A 19,427-nucleotide genomic window follows, 5' to 3' on the forward strand; every position below is an offset into this window, starting at 1 on the left:
GGATTTCCAATTTGGTGTTTAATTGGGGATTTTTAATTGTTTTTTACTAGTTTTTTTTTAATTGCATACCCAATTCATTGGTCTGCCCTTTCTCTATTTTGTTGATATAAGTATTTAAAGATATGAATTTTCCTCTGATTACTGCTTCTGCTGCATCCCACAAGTTTTGGTTTATTGTTTCATTATTATCATTCTCTTTACTAAAATTATTTATTGATTTTATGACTTGTTCTTTAACCCACTCATTCTTTAAGATTAGGTTAGTCTCTAACTAATTTTTAATCTGTTTTTCCATAGTCTTTTATTCAATGTAATTTTATTGCATTATGATCTGAAAAAAGATGCATTTAATATTTCTGCTTTTCTACATTTAACTATTAAGTTTTTATGCCCTAATATATGGTTAATTTTTGTAAAATGCCATGTACCACTGAGAAAAAGGTATATTCCTTTCTCTTCCCATTCAGTTCTTTCCAGATGTCTGTCATATCTAGCTTGTCTAAGATTCTATTTATCTCCTTGACTTCTTTGTTATTTATTTTTTTGATTAGATTTATCTAGCTCTGAGATAGGAAGTTTAAAATCCCCCCCATTATAGTTTTGCTATTTATTTCCACCTATAATTAATCTAATTTTCCTTTAAAAAATTTGGATGTTATAGTATTTGGTGCATATGTGTTTACTATTAATATTAATCTTCATTATCTAGAGTAATTTTATCAAGTTTCTATGTTTCTCTCTTTTAATTAAATCTATTTCAGCTTTAAATTTGAGATTATGATTGTTACTCCTGCTTTTTTTTATGTCAGCTGAAGCATAATAAATTCTACTTTAGCCCTTTATTTTTACTCTGTATCTCTCATTTTAAAATGTGTTTCTTATAAACAGCATATTGTTGGGTTCTGGTTTTTGATCCATTCTGCTATCCATTTCTGCTTTATGGGTGAGTTCATCCCATTCACATTCAAAGTTAGAATGACCAGTTTTGTATTTCCCTCCATTCTATTTTTCCTCACTGTTTATCCTTCTCTCTCTCTTTACCCTATCCCTCCTCAGAAGTCTAATATACTTCACTGCCTCCCTTATCTGCACTCCTTTCTAAGAGTCCTTCTCTTATCCTATCCCCTTGCCCTCCTTTTTCTCTGTATGTTAAGAAGATTTTTATACCATACTAGATGTATGTTATTCCCTCTTTAACCCAGCTCCAATAGGAATAAAGTTCCCACACTATCTGCCCTCCACCCCCTCCTCCCCTTCACTCTAACAGTTCTTCCATCCATGCCTCTTTTGTATGAGATAATTTGCTCCATATTACCTCTCCTTCCCCAATTTTATTTTTTAGGATGATCCCATTATAATCAACTCAACCCCAAGCCTTCTATCTATATATGCTCTTTTGAATTACCCTAGTATTGATACTATTCTTAAGAGTTACAAATAATATTTTCCCATATAAGAAGTACGCAGTTTAACATTATTAAATACTTTATAATTAGTCTTTCATATTTATCTTCTGATGTTTCTCCTGATTCTTGTAAGCCAAATTTTCTGTTCAATTGGTCTTTTCCTTAAGAATACCTGAAAATCATTTAATTCATTAAATACTCTTTTCCCTTTCAGGATTACACTCAGCTTTGCTGGTTACATTATTCTCAGTTGCAAATCTAGCTCCCTTGTTCTTTGGAATATTATACTCCATGTCCCTCAGTCTTTTAATGTAGAAGCTGCTGAATCTTGTATTATTCAGACTGTAACCCCCAATATTTAACTTCTTTCTTTCTAGTTGCTTGTAATATTTTCTCCTTCACCTGGTAGCTTCAAAACTTAGCTATAAAACTTCTGTGAATTTTTATTTTGGGATCTCTTTTGGATGGTTATCAGTGTACTTTTTCAATTTCTATTTTACCCCTTAGCTCTAAAATTTCAAGGCAATTTTCCTGAATAATTTCTGAAAGTGTAATGTCTAGATTCATTTTGTTTATCATAACTCAGGTAGTCCAACGATTCCCACAATTTTTTCCCACAATTCCTGATGATTTATTTTGACTACAGTTCAAAAACAAAGTTGACTAAAATTCATCCAATAACCATAGGTCACACTGAAACCACATCTATTTGAAGGTTCCAGGTACTATAATTAGGTGTCCAATAAGCATTTGTTAATTGACTATTTCTGATTAATGTTCTATTCTTAGATTTCCCTTTGCTATTCTACAGCATGGCATGGCAGGAAGCAAACAAACAAGAGCTCTGGGGCCTCAAGTTGTTTTGGAGTATTAGCTGGGCAAATTAGCGCTTTCCTTTGATTAGCTGTGCCAGTCAATGCAAGCCCCACCATGTTCCAGAACTGTCTGGCAACAGACTATTTTCTGAGAACTAGTCCAGCTAAGTGTGGGGAGGTTTATTACCAGCATTAGCTTACTAGTAAATCACTTGACATCTGCCTGTCTCAGTTTCCTCAACTATAAAATGGGGTTGTTGTGAGGATCAAATGAGTTATTTGTATCTCAGTACTTAGCACAGTTCCTGTAGGTATTTAATGAATGCTGTTTCCTTTCCTTTCATCTTGACTGGAAAAGTTTATTCAGGGGCCATTTACAAATGCCCTTCAGCACAATGCCAAATTGGTCTTGAGAATTTTGGAGAGAATTCTTTTCAGTTTGAAAGTATTACATGGGGGTTACTATTTTTTAAGTGATACATTATGTTTGTGTAGTGGGGGACTGACCAGTGAAGACCCAGTCCTTAGGGCATATGTAATATCTTCTGTCTGAATCCCATTCCAGACACTGGAGGCTGGGTGAGCCTGCTTCTGGGCATCAATAATTGAGAATCTCTTTTCCCATAGGTATTCTCTTTCTACTTCCATCCTTAGTAAACTTTCTCAATAAATATCCATTGCAAAAACTGGTGTCAGTTGATTAATGGATATTGAGGAAATATTAACTGGTTGAATGAATTTGGGGGAACACACTGGATGGGGGCTCATAAACAATAGAATTAGAAAACCTTCCACACCTCAGGGTTACCCATACTTTGAGGGGAGAAGTAGATCTGACCCATTGTTTGAGAGGCTGAATCCAGAGCCAATGTAACATATGTGGGGGCTCACTTGTAGTAAACACTGGGCCTTTTCAAAACTATTATGTCCCACTCCAAAGATTCTTCATCCTAGACTCTCTTTATTGATTACCCAAGTTTTCAAGATCCACCAGAGAAAAAGTTGGATATTCTAGTATTTCCTCATTTGTATATATTTATTCAAATATTATTCTTTTCCAATTAAAATTAACATATTCCATTTCAGTATATGAAAGGTTTCATTAATTAGAACTCCTTTTATAGGACACAGGAATTGAATTTACTTCCTTGTGAAGGCATTTAAAATATTTTTACAAAATCAATTTTAAAATACTCAATTATTATTTTATATTTCTTTTAAGATTTCATACAATTAAATCAATCAGACACCAAGATTTCAACTGTTAAATAATTTTATTTAATAAACTTATTTGACTTATTGTAGAATTGTCAAATAACTAAAAATCAAGTTATTCTTTGAAAGTCATTATTAGGCAAACTCAGTTACAAGTGAGAGAAAATTTGTGAGAAATTTAGTGAGAAATATTGCCTTATATTTAAAATATTGGGAAAGCATAATCTATATGAATCACATTTTTTAATATGAAAATTGTCATGAACCAATCATTTTCTCTTTGAAAGTTTTCTGGCTAAAACTGTTTGATATCTATAATTTAATCTCCTGAGCAGCAAAAGAGTATGGAATTACCATACGTCAAATATAGGGTAAAGGGGGATTTGGTACCCACCCCCTGCCCTTGCCAATCTTTTAATGACAAGATATAATCCCTCCTTTACAACAGTATCAAACATAACAATATCCTCCTCTTCTTCCCACTCTTCCTGTACCTTGTCCTCCTCCCTCTCGCTTTTCTTCTCTCCTTTTTTTCTTCAAAGCTATTCTTTATGGCTGTAAACTTGAATTTGATTCCATTTTATTTAAGAGATGAGCATCTAGAAGTTAATGAGCATCTAGAAAAAGAAGCAATGATCATAAAGAGACAGCATGGCTTCATCAAGCACAGATCATTTCCTAAAGGTGTCAAAGAATATGAACAAACAGTTCTCAAAGGAAGAAGTAATAGCCACATGAAAGCTTCATATAATAAGAAAAATGCAGATCAAAACAATCCTGAAGTTCCATCTTACATTCAGCAGCAAATTGGCTAAGCTGACAAAAGATGGGAATTTCCAGTGTTAGAATGGTTGTGAAAAGACAGGTGCACTAATACATTGTTGGTGGAGCTTTTATCCTAGATATAAACATTTATGTAATGTGATAATTTATCCCTCACTCTGCCTTTAGGATAAGGATAAACTCCTCAGCCTAGTGCTTAAGTCCCCCATGATCTTGCCTCAACACATCATTCTAGATTTGTCACATTACTACTCTTTTATATTCTTAAATTTCAAACTAGACTATTAGTTAGTTGTACCTTGAACCTTATACTATTCCCTACTTCTGTTCAATCTGTGTGGCCTGAAATGTACTCCCTCATCTGTATCTCTCAGAATCATTCTTTTATGGCCCAGGTCAGGTGCTACCTCCTTCAGCTATATGTTATTTATATACTAATTATTTCTATACATATCCTTGAATCTATAAAGAATGTTTTTTTCCCTCTTCTGCATTCTAAGTACCTTGCGGAGTGCCTTATAATCAATCATTCACAAGCATTTATTAAGTACCTTCTAGGCGGCAGGCACTACATAGCAAGCATTGTGCTGGGTGCTGGGCACACAAATACAAGACTTCAAAAATCCCCCCTCAGAAGGAGCTTACATTCTAATGGGAGAAGCACAAGTACATATATGTCTAAGTAGAATAAATATATAAAGAGAATGCCTTCTTTCTGAGATTAATTTCCACTAATACTGAATAGCACCTCTGGTATGAGGGCTTACCAAGCACTTTTCAGGGTTGCTCATCTACCTTTGGTGTTCTCACTCAACTCTCAACTCTCACCTGTGGCTCCAAGAAGTTGTGGCCACACCCTGGTAAACCATCTCAGCAGACAGGCTAAACAAGGCTGAGGGTAACCAACAGGCCTCAAACCCATTGGGGTGTTAGAGGGATGTCTACCCTAAGGATGTGGAGCCTTCCCCCAGTGGAGCACTTAGTCAGACATCAAAGATGACAAAGTAATCCACTGCATCCTGGGCTACTGCCAGTTGTTTTGACTTTTGTCCTGCCACTGGACTCTGGAGTAGAGTGAGGCTGATAACTTTGTGCAGTTCTGCCTCACTTAAATTCAATTCATCTACAAATCAAGACATCACCCTTCAATGTCATTAGTCCTCTTAAAAAAAAAGGACAAACAACAACAACAAAAACAAAGAGAATGAATACAAAATAGTTTGAAGGACTGGTACTTGCAGTTGGGTAGAGGGAAGGCTTCATGTTCAAAAGGTGGTGCTTTAGCTGAGTCTATGGGTGGAGGTAAAAAGGGAGTGCATTCAACAAGGCACAGGGGATGACCAGGGCAAAGTCAAAGAGGTATATGTCATATGTGAAAAACAGAGAGAAGTCCTATTTGTCTGAATTGTAGAGTATGAGAGGAAGTAAAAGTAATGAGGCTGGAAAGATAGTTTGATGCAACATCTTGAAGGGCTTTAAAGATAAAACAGAAGAGTTTGTTTTATCCTAGAGGCAATAGGAATACAAATAGCAGGTGCTTAATGTTTTTTGTCCTGAACTGTTCATTAAATGCTTCTTTTGTGCAAGACACTACTAGATCATGTCATGGAGATACATAGATCAAAGTGCATAGTCTTACCCTCAAAAAGCTTAAAATCTAGTAGGCACCATGTACCTAGATAACCACAGTACAGGGGAGAAGTTGATTAAGTGCATGGATTGCAAAAGGGAGAGATGACTTCCAATACTGGTAATCAAGGAAAGCACCATGGAAGAAGAGGCACTTAATCTTGACCTTGAATGAGAAGAATTTTCATGAACTACTAGAAGCCATTCATTTTAGGGATGAGAAAAGCCATGTGCAAATGCATACTGTCAGAAAAGGTAAACATGGGAATAGCATGAAATAGTGTGGTTGAATCAGAGTGCATGAAGAATATTAAAGCTTTAAAGATAGGTTGGAGTCAGATTGTAGAAGCCCTTGAGTGTCAGGCAAGGAATTTAGGTTTTATTTAATAGGCAACTAAGAGCCCCTGATAATTTGAGCAGAGGAATGAGGTCAAGCTCCTGGGACACTACTGCAGAGCTCTCACTCCAAGCTGACACTGGCCCATTAATATCCATTCAATTCAATTTTTTATAAATTTTAAATCTTGGAGGCTCCATTGGATATTTCTGCATTTCTACCATCTGAATTAATTCCTAGCTTAGCTCCAGAGTTGAAGGTCACTCCTTGCTAAGATGGCGTGTACTGAGCTGGAGCCAGGTTATCTACCGCTTGACATGGTACAGCTGCAGCAACCCTCTGAGATTCTAGGGCCACCCCTATCTTTTCCGTAATCTCTTTGAACCGGTTTTGAACCCCACATCTCTCCATGTGACCTGGGCCTCAGTTCCTCATCTGTAACAGGCCTACAAAGCCTTGGAAGTTCCTTCCAGACCTTGATTTAGGATTCCAAGACACCAGGGATGGAGAGGCTGTAGCTGTGTGACCCTGGACCAGCACCTAAGCAATCTGGGCCTCGGTTTCCTTATCTGGGAAACGAGAGGGTGGATTACAAAGACGTTCCAGCTCTAAACCTAAATTTAATGTCTTTTCACCTTCTAGACCAACCTAGGGAGCGTTTTGTGGTTCAGGCTGAGGGGTGTTATTAAAGCAACTTTTGGCGGCCATGATGGGCCAAGGAGGCTCTCGAAAAGCTAGGCCCCAGCTTGCAGGCCCTGAAGGCAGGCGGAGGGAGGGTCCAGGGCTGGGCCACCGCAGCCGCCGTAGCCCGTTAGGGATCCCGGATTGAGCTCGAGCTTTCACCGCGAGGCCCAGCTCACCTCCTCACCCTCTCGCCCCCAACCGACCTCGGGCGGCGATGCAACCATGGCAACGGCTAGCGCCGGTTGCTAATGCAGGTTCATGCTGACTGCGCGGGAGCGCCCCCAGCGCCGGATTATGACGCCAGACGGAGGCGGCTCCCCGGTCTCGCGCGACCGCCGGCGACGCCTCGGGGCCGGCACCAGCAGCTACGGCAGAGGGGCGGAGGAGAGGTCAAGATGGGCGCTCCGCGGGCGGGGGAGGAGGAGGGAGGAGGAAACTGGCGATAGGCGACCGGAAACACCGACGCCCGGAGGCCCCGCGGAAAGCCGCCCCTGCCGCCGCCGCCGCCGCCGCCGCCGCCGCCGCCGCCGCCTGCTCCAGCGGGAGAGAAGCGAGCGGGCGGCGGGGCGGGCCGTGACAGAGACAGGAGAGGGAGGGCGCGGGAGCGGCGCGGGCGCGGGCGGAGCCTCCCTCTCTCTCTCCCTCCCTCCTTCCTTCCCTCCCACCCTCCTTCCTGCCGTCCTCGCCGCCAGACCGCCGGCCCGCAGCCCGCCTCAGCCCCCGCCCCTGGTAAGCCCGGGGCGGCGGCGGCGGCTCATGGCGGCCGTGGGGGCCCCCCAGCAGGTGCGGATGGCCCAGCAGCAGGTCTGGACGGCGCTGGAGGTGGCGCTCCGCGTTCCCTGCCTTTTCATCATCGACGCCATCTTCAACTCTTACTATGATGCCAGCCAGGGCCGGCTCTGCGTCGGGTTCCAGATCCTCATCCGGCTCCTGGGTAAGGACCGGGCGGCCCGGCCCCGCCGGGCCCCGCCGGGCCCCGCCGAGGGCCGTTGTGCCTGCGGCCGAGCTTTGCCTCGGGACGCGCGCTTCTGCCCCTCGGCGCGGGAGTGGGGGGGCGGAGAAGGGGACCCCTCCGCTGGAGGTGGGGAGGGGGCTAGGCCCGGGCTCGATGAGTGAGTCAGCGTGGTGCTCAGCTCGGCCTTTCTTCGGGGGGCTAGGGCGTGGAGGGGGGGTCTTGGCCGTGGTCGCCCTGTGGATGGGAATCGTGGCTGATGGCCAAGGCCACGGGAGAGGCAGAAGGCTTAGGAGCTGTGCTATTGACATGACCTTGGACAGAATGCGCTAATTCGGGGCTCAGGTTCCCTCGTCACCTCCCTCCCTCCTCCTGCACTGTCAACTCCACGTTTTCCGCAGGTGCTACCAGTGTGAGCCCCTTGTTGTCATTGTTGTCAGTGGTGGTTAAATGGCATTCCAGATGGGGAGGACTGGAAATGTCAAACCAAGGAACTATTACAGAAATCCTGATTGAGGAGATGTGAACCATACCATGCTGGGTAGGAATAAGCCGGGAAGTTAGAGTGGTGGTTAAATGAGTAACAGTCTCCACAAACCACACTTAAAATCATTTTCTTGATAGTTGCACAAGGTATAAGGGATCTTGTAAGAGTCTTAAAAAGTCCTTCCTACATATGCAGAGAGGCAGCGTAACACAGGGGAAAAAACTTGCTCTGGGAAACAAGGGGCTTGGCTCCGTCACTAACTTCATGACCTTGGGAGAGTCACTTAGCCTCTTAGGGTCTTGATTTCCTCCTTTTTAAAATCAAGGATTAAGATTAAATAATATTAGCTTCAGAGAGATCCCTTAATATTAAACGTTACTGCCACAGGGGAAAAGAAAACCTTTTATGCTTTAAAATGAAATCTGTCATAATCGTCACATATGGTATAGACCAATTTGAAATGTCTTAATTGTCAGATTTGGACTAAGCCGACTCTGAAGTCTGTCTTAATTATCAGATTTACTTTATGAGGGCTACTGCTTGGACTGTGAGAATTTTCTTGTGAACAGACAAAAAAAGAATGTATTTCAAGGTTGTGTTCATTCAGAAACTGTTGGTGAGTTTCATCCTGTATTCTTCTGAGACTTGTGGAATGTGTCAAAAATCACATAGTCCAGCCCCCCTGATTTTATAGGTGAGGAAACTGAGGCCCAGAGAGATGAAGTGACTTGTCCAACATCACTAAGCAGAATTGGGACTAGGACACAAGTCCTGTAGTGTTAGGTACTGTACTTGGTCTTCAAATCAAGAATATAAATTGTCTGCCCATTTGTTGCATCCCTGTTCTTAGTGAGTAAGAATAGCTATTGGGTTTTGTTTTGTTGTAGCATTATTAAGGGCCAAATTTTTTTTATTCAGTTAAAAAGTAATAACATATGCCATTCTTCAATACTTAGAGCACCTGTAGCTTCATTGGTCTGATAGTCCTGCCAGCAGCATTTTAAATAATTTAACAGTAATAGCTAGCATTTATGTAGTTTTAAGCTTTGCAAAGATCTGTCTAAGTATTATCTCATTTTGTTTTTTACAACCGCCCTTGGAATTAGATACCCCGTTTTCCAAATGAGGAAACTGAGGCAGACAGGTTAAGTGACTTGCCCAGGGTCATACAGCTAGTAGGTGCTTGCGGCCAGATTTGAACTCCATCTTCTGTCTTTAGTTCCAGCTCTGTCATCCCACTTTCCCACCTACCAATATGTAAAGTTTTTAAAGTTTGAGAACTTTCCAGAACTTGTGCTTTATTCATGGCCTTTGGCTCCCAGGGCTATGACTACCTCTGCACCAAGATGAAGTATTGGATTAACTTTAGTAGGATCATAAAATTCACACTGGTAAGGACTTCAGGTCATCTTCTCCTATCACCTCATTTTCAAGTTGAGAAAACCGAGGACTTGGTCAAGATCCCATGTGTTACTAATGTAAGAGCTGGGTAATTCATTTGGGAGGGAATTACAAAGTGTAGAGTCAAGATTTGAACCCAGGTTTTCTGATACAAATTCAGCATTTTTTTTTTATTGCACAATGTGGTAGAAGAATCACTGCAAAAAAAAAAAAAAAGCAAGGTTTGCTATTTTTATTCACCTATGAGGCAGTGTGGAAAGAGTACTGGCTTTGGAGAAAAAAAAAAAACAAAACAACCCAGAATTTTGAGTTCTGACTTGGCTCCTCACTCCCAGTGTAACTACTTGCCTGCCCTTTCGGGGCATCAGGACAGGTATAGGGGAGTGGAGATAGAGATTGTTTCTAAGAACTTTTTTAGGGCTGAATCTTATGAGATCAGGAATCGTTTATAGACTAAATGTTAGAACTAATTTCTTTCTTTTTTTTTTTTTTTTTGCTAGAACACAGATATAGAGACTGCCATGTTAAAAAAAAATTACTACAGAAGACATGCCTCAGACCATCCAGAAGCAAGCCCCCTTTGGGCCATGTTTTAAGAATTTCTGTTTACATATAAGTTGTTCCCCCCCCCATGGCAATTTGGGCATCTTTGAGAAAGGAGCAGGGGGAGAAAAGAAAGTTTGTAATAGCCAAGCAGAATAAGCTCAATGTTTAGTTTCTAGGTCTTTCTTAATAATAAAACATGAAAAGTTGAATTTTGCAGAATTTAAACCTAGTGATGGTGTACTTTTTCATTGATAACTAGGGCATACTACAATTAAGATCAAACTTTATTACATATTTTAAAATACAAACATTTTAATCTTCAAGGGCTTTTGCCAAACATAAAACATATGCTGTGCTGTTTATATAAACATTTTGATTCTAGAATGTTCTTGGTTTTGGACTTTATTAAAATAATTGGAAACATTTGTTATCTAAACCAATCACTAGACCACTCCTTAATTTACTCCTGTATAATTGACTGGATTCAGTTTCTTTCTCTGCCAAAAAAGAGTCTGTTTTTAAAAAATTCCTTTTTAGAACAAAAACAGTATATATGTTAAATATTCTGGGTCTTAAGCAGTGTAGCATCATTATGCCCATAAATATTAAGGGACAAAAACCTGGAATGTTAAGATGCTGACTGGAGTAGGGGGCCTTAATTTGGTACTTTAAAGGAGTAAATTTACTTATAACTAGTATTCAAAGAAATGATTTTTCAACTTAATTTCTTTGATTTAAAAAAAAAAGTGAAAATGGCACAATAAATATAGACCAAAAAATGCCCTTACAGTAAGGAATCTGTATTCATGCTAGTTATACTTCTTTTTTTTGTCCCATTCTTACCTGTGCTTCTCACCCAAAATTTACAGAATCAGTGATGTCCTGTTCCTGTATCATTTTTTATTTATTTCTAACTCTTTCACCAAGGTTTTCTTTAAGATCACCTGGGCTCATGTTATCACTTCCTTCCTTTACTAGGGTTATCCTCCTTCCTCTTATTACTAAGAGTTTCTACTTCTCCATTTCCTCACCTCTACCCCCGACATTGATATGTTGAGTACTAGAGGCAGCTGAGGGCATTTCCCATTATTTCTAGTACTCATATGATTTGAAACCATAAATTTCACAGTTTGCTTCCTAATGTCAGAAAAAAATATATATTATTTGAGAAAACATAATAGATTGTATCATAGTAAAGAATATTAATATCTTAACCTTTTCTGAGGAAATACTAAATTCCCTTCAAAATACATAATTCATAGTCAATGTAATAATGACATAGCTAATTTGAAACTAAGTTAGGAAGTGTAAGTATCAGAGTTCTCTTGTTATCTACATGAAAATATATCTTATTGCCGTAAAATAAAACAACAGATAAGAAAAATGGAAGATAAAACTTGGAACTCTGGTTTTGCATTGACTTTTGAAGCCATTGGTAGAATACTACAGTTGCTATGTTAGATCAGTTAGAATGTGCTTAGTATCTGGTAATACTATTTATGGTTTTATTTCCCTAAAATTGATGCATTTCTCATTTCTTGGGTTTCTTTCCTTTGGGAGAAAATTAGCAACACTAATGCATTAATTTCATTAATTAACCCATAAATGTCTACATCTCTACATCATATATTAGAACATTTTTCTGACATTTCTGTTTTGGGCTATGAATTTCTCTTAGTTATTTAAGGTTTATGGAGTAATGTTAGGGTGTGAGAGGCTTATAGAGTGAATATTTGACATTTTTAACAGATCTAGCCTAAAATGAAGACAGTGTCATAGCCTATTATGTTCTTAAAAATTTTTAATTTTTAATATTTTGCAAATGGATTTTATTTCTAGTGATAGACTTATTTGCCCAGTGGAGTAGAGATATTCAGGATATATATGAATGGGAAAGAGGGGGTATGGTGGTCATGTATTGAGAGCAAGGGATAAAATGTTAAAAAAAAAAAAAAAAAAAAAGACCCAGTGGAAGGTTTTAAGCACTTTGGATGGACTCTTTGGAGTATATAGGGGAGGACATGGAAAAAAGATTCACTATATGGAAAGGTAGGGGTGAGTTGTAATTTGCCTTGATGGAGAGAGATCATAGGAATATGTACTTTAGTGAGATCACAGAGCCATTGAAATAAACATTGTAAATGATTCATAATTGTGCATAGACTATTAACTTCTCCACTCTTATTCATCTAGCAGGCAGTAAGCATTTATTAAGGGCATACTGTGTGCCAGGCCCTGTGCAAATCTTCTAAGCACTGGGGGATACAAAGAAAGGCAGAAACCAAAAAAAAAAACAACTCCCTGCTCTCAAGGACCTCACAGTCTAATGGGGGAGACAACATGCAAATATCTATGTACAAACAATATCTATACTGGATAAAAATAAGTTGGAGATAATACAAGGAAGGCACTAACATTAAAATAAAGCAGGAAAGGCTTGCAGAAGGTGGGATTTTAGCTGGGTTTGAAGAAAGTCAGGGAAGTTAGGAGGAAGGTATGTTGAGGGAGAATATTTTAAGCATGAACTGCCATTGAAAATTCCTGGAGTCAGGAGATAGGGAGTATTTTGTGATGAATAGTGAGGAAGCCAGTGTCACTGGATTGCAGAGACGAGATGATAGGAAGTAAAGTGTAAAAAAGGTAGGAGGGAACCGGGTGGTGAAGTACTCTGAATGCCAAACAGATCCTAGAGGCAAATAGGGAGCCCCTGGAGTTGGTTGAATTGGGGATGACATGGTCACTTAGGCTTTTTGACAGCTGTGTGGAGGATGGACTAGAGCAAGGAGAGATTTATGGCAGGCTGACCAAACCTGTGGGCTGTTGCAATAGTCCAGGGTGGTTGCAGTTTCAGAGGAGTGAAGGGAATTTATAGCAGAGATGTTAACAAAGGTAAAATTGATAGGACTTGGCAACAGACTGGATACGGCTGAGGGTAAAAGAGAGTAAGGAGTAAAGGATGACACCTGTGTTGGGAGCTTGGGTGACTGGGAAGGATGTTGGTGCCCAGGAAGGTAATAGGGAAGTTCAGAAGAGGAATGGGGGGAGGGACGACAAAGATAACAAGTTCAGTTTTGGATGTCTTGGATTTAAGATGGGACTCACTTTTCTATCTTGGTTATTTTGCTGTTGTACTTATTAATTCCAGTCTTTGAAATTCTTTTAATATCTTCATATTAATTATATTCTAAATTATATTATTATATTAATATATGATATTTGGTACATCTCTTCCAAATATTTGTCACTATTTTACTTTTTGGTTATGGTTTTATTCCTTTTCCCCTAAGTGCCATGAATTGATTGAACACTTTTCCCAACAGTATTTTCTAATTTCTTTCAAATTGTCAATGTCTTTTTTAAAAAATGTAATCCAAATAATAAATGCTGCTAAGATCTCAAAGGAAATGAGATTACCAACTCAACACATACCCAATTTGGAGTTTTCTCTTCTTTCAGTTTACCTGATACTTCAGCTTTAATAAGCACACATGCAGCAACAGCAATAGCAGATTCTTCTTGTCCCCCTAGGACATTTTTCTACTCAGAAGCTTGGTGATAAAATGGGGTAATCAAGATGTTCACTGGCTTTAATGAAATGACAGTCTTTTATGAAACAGCTTTTACTAGTTATTCACTGACCTTACTACTGCTTTGGCCTTTTTGTATTTACTCAACATAAGTATTTTTTCCCTAAGTTGGTAAAGCAAGTACCTGTGTTCCCACACTGTCCAGAATATAAGGTACTTACACTTCACAATTGCATTAATGTTTTGATAATGTTTTTGATACTTTAGAGTAAATTAACAGTTATGGTTTTAGATGGTTTAGCAAATAAAAGTGACAACTCATGGTGTATAGCAATTAAAGATTTTCAAAGCACTTTCCAGTAGACTATAAGCTCCTTGAGGGCTGGGACATTTTATTTTTTTTAGCCTTTGTGTCATCAAGCATCAAGCATAGTTGCTTGCACAGAGTAGATGTTTTAATAAATGCTTATCAAATTCAACTGGCAACATAATTGAATTGAATTGGCAAATAATAACCCCATTGTTATAGATGAAGAATCCAAAGCCCTGACATGTTCAGACAGCTAGTAAGTGAGGCAGAATTTGAACACAGGTGTATAACACCTTTATTCCAAATCCAGTTTTATTACTCTACTGCCTCTCTGTTTCTCTCTCAGCCTCATTTATATTGATTTTTTTCTTAATCAGGATTGCCTGTGTCTGAATTTACAGTGTGAAACCTATGGTTCATAGCTATGGCCTGTACCAAGAGATTGGCTACATCCCAAGAGTAGTTGGTCAGTTTGGAATAAAGTTTTCAGTATAGTGCTCCTGGAATCACTACTTGGTCTTACCTTTTATCATTTTTATCTTTGACTTGGATAAATACATACTTAGGTAACTTATCAAATATGTAAAAGGCACAAATTTCAGAGGGCTAAATTGCTAGATATCAGAATCTGAAAAGATTTTGACAAGGTAGAACATTGGGCTGAATCCAGTAAGATTAAATATAATGGGAGGTAAAACTTGGGTTCAAAAAATAAACTTCACAGATACAGTAAGAGGGAGGAAACATGGCGAGTCAGTATTTTGAAGAGGAAAAAAGGTCCTGGAAGTTACAGTAAAGCAAGCTCAATGAGTTATCAGTATGAAGTAACTGCCATAAAAGGTGATGTAATGATCTTATGCTGAATTGAGAGACTCGGTGCTCCATATTAGGGGTGACTGGGGAGGGTGTGGGGGAATGGGGAGAGACTTCAGTACAATAGGAGGGTAGTTGTGTTATTTAGTCCTAGCATTCTCTGTTGTGTTCAGATCAGAGTTGTTGTCATGTTAAAGGCTGGGTGCTTCTTGTAAAAGGTGGCATTTTAGCTGAGACTTGAAGGAAGCAAAAATGGTCAAAGGTATGAGGATCAATTAAAGAAACAACAGGATGTTTTGTATGGAGAACAGAAAGAAGGCTCAGAGAGGACACTAGCTGTCTTGAAGTTCCTGAAAGGCTGTCACATGAAAGATTAGACATGTTTTATTTGGCTCTTGGAAGATAGAATTTAGAAAGGAGCATTAAGTAGAAGTTGCAGTGATGAATTTAAACTTGTAAGGAAAAACTTCCTAATGATAAGAGCTGTCCCAAAGTAGAATGGGCTCCCTAGGAGGTAATGAGTTCTCCCTTGTTAGGGAAGACAGATTAATTTTGTCCGAGGTAAACAGGAGAGACATGGTAAAGATGAATTGGACCATTAAGGCTAGGTAGGATAAGCAGAGATGTACAGAAAAAGTGTTTTCATAACCTAAAAGCACAGAAATAGTTTACAATACATTGTATTTTAGATAGATTAAGATGGCTGAAGTATAGATAGAGTAGTGAGAGATAAGACCTGAAAGCTAAGTTGGGTATTAGATTGTAAAGAACCTTAAATGCCAAACCAAGACATCCGGATTTTGGTAGATAGTGGAGAGCTCTTGAATGTTTTTGAGCAGGAGAAATGATACTAGAGTTGTGCTGGAAGATTAATCTGGCCTCTGTGTTTGAGACAGGGAATGTTTAGAAGGAGGAAGATCAGTTAGGAGGGCTGTTTGCAATAATGTAGGAGGAAGTAATGATGCCGTGAAATAAGGGTGATGACTTTAGAATTGGAAAGGAAGTGATTTAAAGGCAGCACAAAGGAAGAATTGATTCAATTTGGTGACTGAATGAGTGGCAAATGAAAAGTTTTTTTTGAGGCAGAATTTGGACACACCTAAACAAATTGGAAAATCAAAAGAAAATAAGTTTTTAGAGGGAGGGAGGGAGGTTTTAGACATGTTGAATTTGAAATGTTGGTGGGACAGTTGGAGAGGTGATAACTGGAATTGAGGAGTTATGTGAGCTCTTTAAAAGGGAAATATAGAGAGAAGAGAGAATGCTCTGCTCTTGGTTTAGAGGAGAAAGCTAGCATGTTCTGCACCAAGAGATATACTTAATAGACAGCTTCTGGCAGTAAAAAGGAATTCTCTGGCTGTAGATAGTTGTCAGAGTGAGATGCTTAAATTATGATTAAAATACACAGTATATTTGATTTTTACAAAATATAAAAGTAGCAATGGATTTTTTTCCAGCCTAGCATTTTAAAATTCTTGAGCTCTAGTGCTTTTTGTGGAAGTTAAATTCTTTCACCCACTTTTATGTAAATATTCCTTATTTTTTATTCAGTGTGTTCATTTATTGAGCATCTACAACACAACAAGGGACCGTATAGCAGATTAGCGTATTAGAGAAATAAGACCATGTACACATTTATTCTAAAGTAATTTGTTAAGAGGGCAAAAAGTACATGAGGACAAACAGTGCTGAGTTCATAGGTCATCTGTCTTGCTAGCCCTTTTGGGTGGGTCTTTGATGATCCTTTGAGATGAGACTATCAAGAGAAGCAGTTGTTAGGGCATTGTTTATAAGCATGAAACTGTCTATGCATCATAAAGTAATTGAAGAACTTGACACGTAGAGGTCCATCAGTTCTTCCCAAAATTCTAAGACAGGATGTTTGTTTAAAGGAAGCAAATAGTGATTTCTCTTCATCTTTTTCTTTCAGGTATATTTGTGTCCAGTGTTGTTCTGATCTTGTCACAGCGATCACTTTTCAAGTTTTACATGTACAGCTCAGCCTTTCTACTAGCTGCAACTTCAGTGTTGGTGAATTATTATGCCTCTTTGCACATTGACTTCTATGGTGCCTACAACACATCAGCATTTGGAATTGAATTTCTTCCTCGGAAAGGTCCCTCACTATGGATGGCACTCGTCGTTCTTCAACTAACATTTGGAATTGGATATATCACATTACTTCAAATTCAGTCCATCTACTCACAGCTGATCATAATGAATTTCTTGGTTCCTGTAATAGGCCTAATCACAGAGCTACCCGTACATGTCAGAGAGACTTTAGTTTTTGCTTCTTCCCTGATTCTGACATTAAATACCACACTTGTGTTGGCTATGAAAATTAAGTGGTTTTATTATTCTACACGATATGTTTATCTTTTGGTAAGGCATATGTATCGTATTTATGGATTACAGCTATTGATGGAGGATACCTGGAAAAGGATTCGTTTCCCAGACATACTGCGAGTCTTCTGGCTGACAAGAATTGCAGCGCAAGCTTCTGTGTTAATATACGTTTTAAAGATGGCAAATGACACTGGAGAAAATTCCTACCTTATTTCTTGGGATAATTTCTGGGAGCTAATTTGTAATCTTATAATAAGTGGATGTGATTCCACACTAACTGTTTTGGGCATGAGTGCTGTAATTTCATCAGTTGCCCATTATTTAGGGTTAGGGATACTAGCCTTCATTGGGTCAACTGAAGATGACGACAGGAGGCTTGGCTTCGTAGCACCTGTTTTGTTTTTTATTTTGGCTCTGCAGACAGGTTTAAGTGGGTTAAGGCCAGAAGAAAGACTTGTTCGCCTAAGTAGAAACATGTGCCTTTTATTAACTGCAGTCCTACATTTCATCCATGGAATGACAGACCCCGTGTTAATGTCTCTCAGTGCCTCTCATGTGTCATCTTTTCGTAGACATTTTCCTGTGCTCTTCGTCTCTGCTTGTCTTTTTATTCTTCCAATTTTGCTCAGTTATGTTCTCTGGCATCATTATGCACTAAATACGTGGCTGTTTGCAGTTACAGCATTTTGTGTGGAACTTTGCTTAAAAGTAATTGTATCTCTTACTGTTTATACGTTATTCATGATTGATGGCTACTATAATGTCCTCTGGGAAAAGCTTGATGATTACGTCTACTACGTTCGTTCAACAGGCAATATTATTGAATTTATATTTGGAGTGGTTATGTTTGGAAATGGGGCTTATACCATGATGTTTGAGTCAGGAAGTAAAATTCGGGCTTGCATGATGTGCCTCCATGCATATTTTAACATCTACTTACAAGCAAAGAATGGCTGGAAGACATTTATCAATCGTAGGACTGCTGTTAAGAAAATTAATTCACTTCCTGAAATAAAAGGGAGCCGCTTACGTGAAATAGATGACGTCTGTGCAATCTGCTATCATGAGTTTACAACATCTGCTCGTATCACGCCATGTAATCATTACTTCCATGCGCTCTGCCTTCGGAAATGGCTGTATATTCAAGATACTTGTCCAATGTGCCATCAAAAAGTATACATTGAAGATGTGAAGGAAAATGCAAACTCATCTAACAACAATGGGTTTATCTCACCCAATGAAAATCCTGAGCAAGTTGTAAGAGAAGCTGCTGCCGCTGCTGAATCTGACAGGGACATAAATGAAGATGACAGTACCGATTGTGATGATGATGTTCAACATGAAAGAAATGGAGTGATTCAGCATACAGACACAACAGCTGAAGAATCTCTTAATGATGATACTGACTGATTAAAATGGCATTTATTAATCACTGAGGTATTTGTTTAAAATTCAGTTCAACAAAAATGGAGTAAAATACTTCACTTCAGTGTGTAACCAAGCACAAAAACAGTATCAATGTTGAGTCTGTGAATGGTTTTCCGTTTACTGTGATGTGCTACTGTAAATATACCTCTTTAATTACTGCTGGTCTCTTTGGTGACCTATTTAAATTTGTGTACATTATTGTACATAGAATAAAACGTTTTCACATGTTTTTAAGACAAAGTTGGACAAAAAAATTTTTGATAGATGTAATGTTCATACAGTGCGTCAACTGTGCCAAAGATACACATGTGCTAGCTCTGGACCCCAGTTTTCTCATTGAAATGAATAGTAAAAATGCAAGAAAGCATCCTTTACAATGAATTATCTAGCCCTGAAAAACTTAAGATATTTTACACAGACTAAAATGAAAGTATGAGCAAGTGTTTTCTAAGGATATAAGAGCCGCACATGGGGTAGGCTTAAAATCCAAGAAAATAAACTTCCTAGAATGTAACTGATAGAAATGTCTGTTCAATTTTTAGGTAGCACTTACCTTGACCTGTGTTTTGAAGCTTAGTTTCTTAAAGGGCTGTGTTAAAAAATTGGGGCTTTCATCAAGTAAGCTTTGGTATAGTAACTTCTAATGTATTCTAAATGGAATTATGTCATAAAGGTTGCATGGACATAGCAATTTTGTATTTAGCATTTATGGAAAAAACTGCCTTTTCAGACTCTAGAAGAGATTCAT

General features: G+C 38.8%; 1 protein-coding gene across 1 annotated transcript; it reads left to right on the forward strand.

The window, feature by feature from the left end:
* Nucleotides 1–7,625: 7,625 nt before the first annotated feature.
* Nucleotides 7,626–19,197, forward strand: LOC114030688 (E3 ubiquitin-protein ligase RNF139). The gene is made up of 2 exons (XM_027845553.1): nucleotides 7,626–7,803; nucleotides 16,836–19,197. Exons 1-2 carry the CDS (start codon nucleotides 7,626–7,628, stop codon nucleotides 18,659–18,661), a joined length of 2,004 nt encoding a protein of 667 aa, XP_027701354.1. The 3' UTR covers nucleotides 18,662–19,197.
* The last annotated feature ends 230 nt before the right edge of the window (nucleotides 19,198–19,427 follow it).

This window comes from Vombatus ursinus, unplaced genomic scaffold (assembly GCF_900497805.2).
Source record: "Vombatus ursinus unplaced genomic scaffold, bare-nosed wombat genome assembly UNPS02014973.1, whole genome shotgun sequence".
Lineage (NCBI taxonomy): Eukaryota > Metazoa > Chordata > Mammalia > Diprotodontia > Vombatidae > Vombatus > Vombatus ursinus.